Below are 10,559 nucleotides of genomic sequence, written 5' to 3'. Positions count from 1 at the left end.
AGAGAAACAACTCGGATCACCAGCTAAGACCCCTAAATGACGATCAATGACAAAGGAGATGCAAAGTGGATTTGTTCCTAACTTTGTGTTTGTATAATTAGAAAGTTTTGAATTGTTATATTTTTCCCATCCAAGAGTTAATACATATTTTTTTCATGTGAATCTATTCTCATTAAATCTTTATTGCATATTAGTCCATATGTCAAATCAAATATGTAATTATTGGAATAATTGTTAGAATTTTTTTCAGATGTGGGATATCTATTCAGAATCTTTTGCAACTCAATTATGTATAGGAATTCGATTCGATTCTTAGTTTCTTACAGGGTGTATGCTCCTTACCCTGCTAAGCTTTACAAACTATCAATGGTACAATTCCTATTAGAACTTTAAAATTACTTATTATATCTATTATTTAAGGTGAAACAATAACACGGCATACTCTATTCATGAAAATTATCATACCATTGCATTTTGAGCGTCAAATAAAATAATTGCGTCACTGATAAAATATAATCGTATCATCAGTTTGTGTTCCAAGTATTACAAAATTTAAAAATATTTTGTTGAAATTTGTAATTTTTTTTATTGTGATTAGTAATTTTTAAAAAATTGTATTTGATTAATAATCGAAAACAAAGTGGATGGATGAATTTTATAAAATTATTTAATCCACTTCTAAATATAGGTAAACTTCTTTCATTTGCGCTAATGGCTCTCTAAACCGTAAACCCCAATCAGAGCACAAGCATAATTAAACTTAAATGCCAGCAGTGTGGTCAATGAGTGGTCAAACGCCGGAGAATATTCCGTTGGATAAATCTGTTTCCGGACTCCGATATCAGTAAATACGAAACAAACTTGAGGTTAATTTTGGAATAACGCGTAACCAAACTCTTAAAACTACCCAAAAATCCTCAAACACAAACCGTCAGATCATTAATAATTACAGATTAACGGTTGAAAATCCTTGTTTGACTGAAGTACAAAACATGAGGCTGGAATGATTGGCTTTTCTTTGATCGAGCTTTGACCGCGGAAAAGAAAATCAAAACCAAAGAGACACCTGGAGGCTTTCTAGAGGGAGAGCGTCAGCGAAAATTAAGAGAGAAAAGAGAGAGGGGAGGGATTTTGATTTTTGTGTTTGTATTTTCTGTTTTTTAATTTCCTTTTGGGTCGCCGAGGAAGAGAGAGAAATTCTCTCTCTCCTTTTGAAGCAATACCGTTCTTTTGAATTTGGCGTTGGATTTGTTCATTCTTTCATTTTTGAAGTGGAGAATCAATTAGGGTTTCGTTTTCAGAAACAATGAATGTCATGCGCCGTCTCAAGAGCATTGCTTCTGGTCGCACTTCTATTTCTTCTGATCCGGTAAGCTTTTGGTTTTTATTTTTGTTTGTTGCTTATGTTTGAAGTTTCTAAGGTTTGTTTCTGTTTGTGTTTACGGATTTTGTATTGTGTGTTGTTTAGATTTTGAATGGATTTATATATCCATCAGCTGAAGAATGTGGTTATGTAAATAATGATCTTGTCCTAGTTTGTGAACGATGTTATGTTATGTTAGTTTTTGCCTTGATTTCTAGCAATGATTTAGCTGCGATTCAACTGATGTTTTGAAGAAGTAGAACATGCTTTTATATTCTTGTGCAGTGCTGTTAACTTTTGTTGTGATTTATGATGTAATTAAATTTAATAAACAATGAAATGTTACGTGTTTTAGATTGGATTTTTTTGTTTATGAGATTAGTTGATGGTAGGCCGTAATATAGCAGTTGGCTTTTCTGAACACTATTGTTGTTGGGGTTGGTGAATGGTCAAAATCAGCATTATTGGTTCTTCCGTGAGAATGGCTGCTACTCACTTGCTAACCTTTTTTCCCTCTTTTAAACAAAGATGGCAGCATTAACAGGTTCTAGTGGCTCTAGGACGGCAAATTTCATGAAAAGAATCACGATTAGGAAAAGAAAAACAATTCACCTCAGTTGCTGTGTCCTTTTTGTGTTGTTGACTGCGGTGTATCTCACCGATAAGGAAATGATATCTTAACCTTATTTGTATTGACTCCATTATGTTTTTTAAGGGAAGTATCAATCGGTTGTAATCTCAAAACTACTTGGTCTCTGCTTTAGATGGGATGCAGAGGTTTAGCCTATTTTTCCCTTTTATTTAAGTCTATCCTAAAGGTGAGTTTCCCAGTATCAATTCTCACTTGTCTTTCTAAATTAGAAGAATTTTGTACTGTTCCATTTGTTTAAGTTGACAGCTGCATTATTTCCACGTAGCTAATGTTGTTTTATCACAAATAGACTTGCAATTTATAAACTTTGTAATGAGGTTGTTCTTAATGTCTGGCTATGCATTGCTTTTACTGTTAATTCAGACCAGTAAGGTTGGTTTTAACTTTCCATAATTTAAATTATTCTTTAAAAATTTCTATTTGTTTCATACAGGGTGGAGATTCTGGCATAAAGAGGGCAAAGGTCGATAAAGAATTAGAGGTAAATGGGGAAGCAAATTTGGTTGAAAGAAGTGCCTCCAGTCTAGAGCAGCATATGGCTTCTACATCTCTGGAGCCTGTTGCAAGCACGTCCGAAGCAGCCACAGTTGCTAGAACTGAAAGATCAGGTTTTGATCAACTGCCTAAGGAAATGAATGAGATGAGAATAAGAGATGAAAAAAATGTTAACCATGATGATAAGGTATTGAGACAATCATAACTTGAAGGCTGTTCTGGAGAGCTTGTTGGCAAGTCTCTTCGTGAATAACTGTTGATAGAATAAATGAACTGTGGTCTACAGTTTCTGCAGGTACTTCATAGTTGCTAAATACTTGGTCGTGGCTTTGCATTGTGCAGGATTTGGAACCCTCAATTGTCAATGGCAATGGAACAGAAGCAGGTCAAGTCATTGCTACTACAGTAGGTGGTCGAAATGGACAACCAAAGCAGGTGATTTGAATTCTCTTCTGAATTTTTGTTGGATTCCCGGGTTGCGTTTTACCATTAGCTCACTTTTGGGTTATTCTTATTAACTATTGGCCAAGTCTTGGATTCTGAACAACTCTTTAACAATTTTTTGATTCTTGACTCCCAGACAATCTCCTATATGGCAGAACGTGTGGTGGGGACTGGTTCCTTTGGTGTTGTCTTCCAAGTATGTGAAACCTGTTGGCATGGATTTGTATATCCAGATTAAGATTTTGGCCTACTGTTTTTGTCATCTTATTCCTTCTTGCATTTAATCTTTATGCTGCAGGCTAAGTGCCTTGAAACAGGGGACTCTGTTGCAATAAAGAAGGTGCTCCAGGATAAGAGATACAAGAATAGGGAACTCCAAATTATGCGTTTACTTAACCATCCTAATGTTGTTTCTCTGAAACATTGTTTCTTTTCAACTACTGAGAAAGATGAGCTTTATCTTAACCTTGTCTTGGAGTATATATCTGAAACTGTCTACCGAGTTTCAAAGCACTATACCAGAATGAACCAACATGTGCCCATTCTTTACGTGCAGCTGTATACATACCAGGTGAAATTTGAACCGTTCCTTAATTTGTTTATTTGTTGGTGATTGAGAAGATTCTTTTTGTAAATGTACTGGATTGTGCTTAATGCTTCGGGTGTGCTGCACCTTGTGCCAGTTATGGTAATATACATGCTTTCTTTCTGTAGATTTGCCGTGCACTGAATTACTTGCATCATGTTGTTGGGGTGTGTCATCGAGACATTAAGCCACAAAATTTATTGGTAAGTTCTCTTGCAATTTGTTGTACATTCTTATAGAGAGGTTGAAAAATAAACGAACTATAAAAATGTAGATGAGTAGAGGATTGTGATTTCTGTGTCCTATGGAATTCCTTCTATTGATTTTTTAACATGCTTTTTTTGGATACTTAATTGGTCTGAGCTCTGTTGTAGACTAATTAGTTTTCTGTTAGTGAGAAAAATTTCTTTCGATGAGCAGATGTAAGGTTTTGATAGTAAGCTCCTTGGCACTTATTGCTAGGTATGCACACAAGACCGCCTTTCTAAAAAAATAAAAAATTAAAATGACGTGGGTGTAAAATTTCTTTAAGGTTTTACTCGAAATTTAATAGTGTTGTTATAGGTTTTTGCTTGTGAAAGTTTGAGATGATGATCTAGATATGCTTCATTATCATGCTATCTTTCTTAAAATTTTTGTTTGGTTATTGAATATAGTATCAAAAATATCTAGGTTGAATTTGTAATGTGATTTGCAGGTCAATCCCCATACACACCAGTTAAAGATATGTGACTTTGGAAGTGCAAAGATGTTGGTATGTTCTTTATTTGGGAAAAAGTTTTGGGAATTTTTGAAGTACTATTGCTAATGCTTGGAAAATCATGACTGCTGAGATTCATTCTCAAATCTCCAGGTGCCAGGTGAACCCAACATATCGTATATCTGCTCAAGATATTACAGGGCCCCGGAACTTATATTTGGGGCTACAGAATACACAACTGCCATTGATATGTGGTCCATTGGATGTGTCTTGGCTGAGCTTCTTCTTGGACAGGTTGGTGTGTGCTTTTTATTTTCATCTGAATCTGTTTGAATGTTGGTGTCAAATTTCAACCGCCCTTGATAATTTTTTAGGGTGGTCTATTTGGACATTTTTTCAGAATGCTATGATCTTAATCTTTTGTTTATAGATATCTATGAGTGGTCTGAATTTCACAGAGTGGATAAGTATGTTCCTTTTGCTTATTCATGACGAAAGTGGTGTGTCGTCACTCGTGCCTATTATTCTGGATATTTTATAGTTCTATATAATGTATTGTTTCTATATTATATTCGCCTGCTTTGAGTTCCTCGTTTCAACCATTAGCTAATGGATCATATGCTAATGTTTAGGTCCATGATGTATTGTTTTTTATTCATCTTCTAAAATGAGGTATTCGTGACCAGTTATGACATCTACTGCCTGTATGATGTGCAGCCTTTATTTCCTGGGGAAAGTGGAGTTGACCAGCTCGTCGAAATCATTAAGGTCTAACATCTGGAGACTTTTTATGTTTAAAGTTTTTAGATCTCTTTTTCATTTTCCAGCTTTTCTCATTAATTTTCCCCACTATGCTTTATTTATTAGATTCTGGGAACACCAACAAGAGAAGAAATTAAGTGCATGAATCCAAATTACACAGAATTTAAGTTCCCTCAAATTAAAGCTCATCCATGGCATAAGGTGTGTCTTTGTTCGGAGATCTCTATCTTCTGCTTTCCTTATAGTTATTGTGTTTTCTGCTTTACAACTGTAGATATCTTAATAAATTTATGCTTATCAGATATTTCACAAACGAATGCCCCCTGAAGCACTGGATCTTGTCTCAAGGTTGCTTCAGTATTCACCAAGCCTACGATGCACTGCTGTAAGTTTTTTTTTTTTTTTTTTGATGGAATCCATAAAATTGAATGTTGGAGACTGCACACATAAACACCATTCCTTGAACCTGTTGGAGGTTGAAAATTTCCCTTCACTGTGATGCTGTTGTGCGTGTTTATGTTTTATTTATTTTATTTGAGAAGTTTACTAACCGTAGTTGCTCCTTGGCTTAGTTGGAGGCATGTGCACACCCCTTCTTTGATGATTTGAGAGACCCCAATACTTGTTTGCCAAATGGGCGACCCCTACCTACTCTTTTCAATTTCACTGCTCAAGGTAAATTGATCCTCTGTTTTTCATACTTTGGCTTTAGTAGTTACTTTCTTCCTCATGCCAATTGCCTTGCAGAATTGGCTGGTGCCTCTAATGAATTGCGACAACGTCTTATCCCGGAGCACGCAAGGAAATGATTTGATGACTGAGATGGATCCATATGCAATATAAATCAATTTTTGGATGCTTAGGTATGCCACAAGCCATTGTGCCCTACAGGGCAACCGATTTTTTTCCCTTCACCAATGAGTTGGTTCGTGGCTGGGAGGCTGCTCAAGGATTTTTATGATGAATCTGCTGATGGGAGTGAGTTGTGGATGGAAGAAGGTTTGACATTTATTTTCTAATTAGCAATGTTTAATTTGTTTTATGTCTCAATTATGAAAGCTTGAGTTATTCCAGATATGTCTGTCATATATTGTTTACAATTATTCGTTGTGGAAAACTAACTTGACATTATCAAGTTGATGAATTAGGATGGCGTTCTTGGTGTATAATTCTCTCGTTCTTTTCTCACGTTACTGAAATTCATCGTCTATAATCCATCGTCTTGTTTCCTTGTGATTGCTGCTCTTACTTTTTGGACAAGTTGTGACCTTTCATTTCAATGAAGGAAAATATTCCAGCTTTCATTTCAACTGTAAAATGTTTTGTTGTGTTCTTTTTTTTTTTAAAACTGCCATATAAGAAAATACCAACAAACTCCTGAAATGTTGTGCATCTTATGTTCTTGAATATGGTGGTAATTTTGGTTTAATACAATCAATTGGGGCAACAGGAATGAAAATCTTATGATCCATGTATGAAATCCATCCACAAAATGGCAAGTTTCTCAGCAAGAACCGTAATACCCAAGTTGTCTGCGGCTGTGCTGGACGGTAAACTGAAATCCAGTCTTCATTACTTTGGCAACTCTATTGTACTAATATTTTGGAACATGTTGCTTAAAAGAAATTATATGCACCAGTAGAGGAGATTGATGCACTATCTCAAGCAAATAATTCATTCTAATTTAGAGAGAGTTAAATATTGTCCACCGCAATAATGCAGAAAATGAATGGAGACTGCAGGGCATTAGGCGTCTCTTGTTCCGTTCCAGGTTATTTGTTACTCTGTCCACAACATTTAAAGATTAATGGTGCGTTTACTTTATAGAATGAGAATGAGTTGGAATGAGAATAGGAATGGAGTGCAATAGAAATGAGAATCAATTTATCAAAAAATTTATTGTATTAAATAATATAATTTTCATTAACTAGATATATGTATAAATATTATAATAAAAATGATATTAATTAAAAAATAAAATTAATAATAATAATAATAAATACTAATAATGATAATATTAATAAAAATAAAAATAATAAATAATAACTAAAATAATAAAGTTAATAAAATTAATAAAATTTAATAATAATAACATTTAAAACAATAAAATTAATTGTGATTTGAACGAAAATAATTTGGAGAATATGAAAAAATTAGAAGAATACAAAAGTCAATTCAAGAAATAAAATCTCATTTCCAATCTCCAGGAAAATAGAATTCTCATTCCTTATTTCTAAATTGCATGAGACCCATAGATTTTATTTTATTCTCATTTTTAAATTATATTTTGCCAAGTAAACATGACTTTTATTTTCATTCCTTCATTTCCATTCCCTAAACCCTCAAGTAAACACACAATAAAATAATTCATTTCAAACTACAAACAAAACCTTGCAATCTAATGGTTCGGTTACGTTGATCATTGTGGAATCGATCCCTATTTATGCTCGTGTTCCAACACTGTCGAATCGAGTATTGTGTCTAAAGTCACATGTTTTTTCTTAGCCGTCCATTCTGAAGGGGCTTACCTACTTAAAAATAATAACTGAAAACCTACCAACAGCGCTGCTGCCTCAGGACAGAAATTTACTAGAAAAATCGAGTCTTCTGCCCCAAGCCTTTGAGAACAACTGTACAGGAAAACTGGATAAGTACTCAGATGTTTACCAGTATTCTCCGCACGAACAATTTCCTACTTTAAAGTGATGAAATCGGTCGAATCCCTCAAGATAATGTGCTGAAGAGGGACTGCTGATATGTACTTCATAGCAGTGTGGCAATCACCACAAACCTGAAGATTCCTGAAAATTTGAATGGGTCCGTGTATGTATGTATGTATATATCTTAGACGTCCATTCTGAAGGGACTTATCCACTTAAAAATAATAACTGAAGACCAACCAACAGTTGCAGCCTCAGGACAAAAATTTGCCAGAGAAATCTGAGACTTCTGCTCCAAGCCTTTGAGAACAACTATACAGGAACACTGGATAAGTACTCAGATGTTTACCAGTAGTCTCCACACGAACAATTTCCTGCTTTGAAGTGATGAAACCGGTTTGAATCCCTCAAGATAATGTGCCGAAGATAGACTGCTGATATGTACTTCATAGCAGTATGGCAATCACCGCAAACCCGGAGATTCTTGAAAATTCTAATGGGTGCTCCTTGTGGCAATGTTAGAAGTCCAAAAGCAACAGCCAACTTTTCACTATGATAAGCCAGACCAATCTCCTTACCCTCTTCTTCCACATTATGAAGTGCAAAATTCATGTCTGGCACATAACCAGCTTCCTTGATCAGTAGCATAATCTCATCAATCTTGGAATAAATGTCAGTTCTCAATGGATGGCCCCTATCTTCAGATATAAAGATGTGTACTTGGCTGTTCGTCTCAACCCAACTACAGCCGGGTTCTTTACGGATTCCCCTTGATTTCATTAGTTTTCGAACTCTTGCGGCATCTTCCCATTTACCAGCTGTGGAATACATATTAGATAGCTGAACATAAGGCATGGCATTCATGGGTTCCAATTCAAAGAGGTTATTTGCCGCTCTCTCTCCCAGTTCCAAGTCCCCATGTACTCTACATGCAGATAGGAGAGCTTTCCATACAGTTGCATCTGGCTCTCCTACCATCTGATCTAGTAATGCCTTGGCTTCAATGAGTTTTCCAGACCTCCCCAGGAGGTCAATCATACAGGCATAGTGGTCGGGACCTGGTTTGATTCCATAAACCTTATCCATTGATTCGAAATACCAGCGAGCATTCTCTGCAAGACCAGCATGGCTGCAAGCAAAAAGTAAGCCAACAAAAGTAATGTAGTCTGGCTTGGTGCCCCTGGCAAGCATCTGATCATAAAATTGTAAAGCCTCTTTTCCTTTACCATTTTGTGCACAACCCATTATTAGAGCTGTCCAAGTGATAACATCCCTTGTATGCATAGAGTCAAATACACGATTAGCATCGTTGATACATCCACACTTAGCATACACGAGTACAAGGGAATTATCTACTGATAAGGATGAACAACCACCAGATTTAAGAAAGACTGCATGCACTTGTTGCCCAAATTCCAAAACTGTTAATTCTGCACAGGCACTCAGAATGCTGGAAACGACAACATGGTCCGGACAAATGCCTGAGATTCTCATGTCAGAAAAATATTTGAGAGCTTCTTCATAAGAGCCATGGTATGCACACCCCGTGATCAAGGAGGTCCATGAGATCACATCCTTATCTTGCATAAGGTTAAAAACCATAAAAGCACAATCTAAGTTCCCTTGTTTAGCATACATATCAATAAGTGCATTGTTCACAAACTTATATCCTTCAAATCCAGTTTTTACGATTAATGAATGAACAGACTTTGCATTATTCAAATCTATATTTGAAGCAAAACAATTTAAAACAGATGGGTATGTGAAATCATCAATCTTTATGTCTCTTGCATGCATTTTCTTGAACAAAGACAAAGCTTCCTTATGAAATCCTTGCCTCACAAACCCAACTATCATAGAGTTCCAAGAAACCTCATTGTCAATCTCCGAATACTCTAACAATCTCCTGGCACTATCCAAATCCCCGCATTTTGCATACATATCAATCAATGCACTTTGAACATAGACATTAGCTTCAAAACCACTACTGAGTATACAACCATGCACCTGAGCCCCAAAATCACGTGCCGAAACAGCTGCGCAAGCTGTCAATATACTAGGAAAAGTAAACTGATTAGACTCAACCCCTTCAACTCTCATGTCTCGGAAACACTCAATTGCTTTAAACCCATAGCCATTTTGTGAATACCCAGTTATCATAGTAGTCCAGGCCACATGATTTTTACCATCAGGAAACATTTTAAAGAGATACTCAGCTTCGAAGATGCACTTGCACTTTGCATACATATCAACAAGACCGGTCACAACAAAAGCATTCAAGTCAAAACAAGTCTTTATGGCATACCCATGAAATTGTTCTCCTCTTTGAAGCAATCCCTTTAAAGAACACAACCTAAGTACATTATCCAATGTGTATTGACTAGGCCTATATCCTTCAAGCTGCATTTGCCAAAACAACTCAAATGCTTCAATATCAAGTCCATAGTTTGAGTACCCATAAATAAGTGAAGACCAAGTGAAAAAATTCTTGAAGGGGGTTTCGTTGAATAGCTTTTTTGCTTCCCTTAATCTGCCTGAATTGGCATAAGCAGCTATCATGGTGTTCCATGTAAACCCGTCTCTATCAGACATTTTCTCAAACAACTGGCCTGCTTCATCGATTTCACCTGAATTCGAAAAATCAACAAGAGCCCGATTCAAGTCAGATGCGGGCTTAACAGAGTTTCCAACGTTGTGAGTATAGCGAGCTGGTCCTATGATCTTGCTTCGGCACCTGAGGGAAAAATTAAGAATTTTGAAATCCAATTTGAACATAACCGCTTTTCTTTTTTTTTCGCGGTTTATACAAGAACTCACGGATAATATTGGCCAAAATATATGTGGGTCCTCCGTGGAGTTGAGTTACATGGAGTTTAAAAGCCACTTGGCGGGAACTT

The 10,559-nt window shown here is 36.0% G+C and overlaps 2 protein-coding genes across 2 annotated transcripts; one reads left to right on the top strand and one right to left on the bottom strand.

Moving 5' to 3' along the window:
* The first annotated feature begins 1,138 nt into the window (after positions 1–1,138).
* LOC18049902 (shaggy-related protein kinase theta) lies at positions 1,139–6,238 on the top strand. Its single transcript, XM_006445075.2, has 13 exons — positions 1,139–1,369; positions 2,449–2,697; positions 2,853–2,945; positions 3,091–3,150; positions 3,253–3,525; positions 3,669–3,743; positions 4,238–4,294; positions 4,394–4,534; positions 4,958–5,008; positions 5,108–5,203; positions 5,304–5,387; positions 5,575–5,677; positions 5,750–6,238. The coding sequence occupies exons 1-13, from the start codon at positions 1,307–1,309 to the stop codon at positions 5,809–5,811; spliced, it is 1,407 nt and encodes a 468-aa protein (XP_006445138.1). The 5' UTR covers positions 1,139–1,306; the 3' UTR covers positions 5,812–6,238.
* A 1,114-nt stretch (positions 6,239–7,352) lies between these two features.
* LOC18049901 (pentatricopeptide repeat-containing protein At2g03880, mitochondrial) lies at positions 7,353–10,492 on the bottom strand. The gene has a single exon (XM_006445073.2). The coding sequence runs from the start codon at positions 10,435–10,437 to the stop codon at positions 8,008–8,010; it is 2,430 nt and encodes an 809-aa protein (XP_006445136.1). The 5' UTR covers positions 10,438–10,492; the 3' UTR covers positions 7,353–8,007.
* Between the last annotated feature and the right edge of the window lie 67 nt (positions 10,493–10,559).

This window comes from Citrus clementina, unplaced genomic scaffold (assembly GCF_000493195.1).
Source record: "Citrus clementina cultivar Clemenules unplaced genomic scaffold, Citrus_clementina_v1.0 scaffold_3, whole genome shotgun sequence".
Classification (NCBI taxonomy): Eukaryota; Viridiplantae; Streptophyta; class Magnoliopsida; order Sapindales; family Rutaceae; genus Citrus; species Citrus x clementina.
The sequence above is the reverse complement of the archived record's forward strand: the minus strand, read 5'-3'. Positions and strand labels throughout refer to the sequence as shown.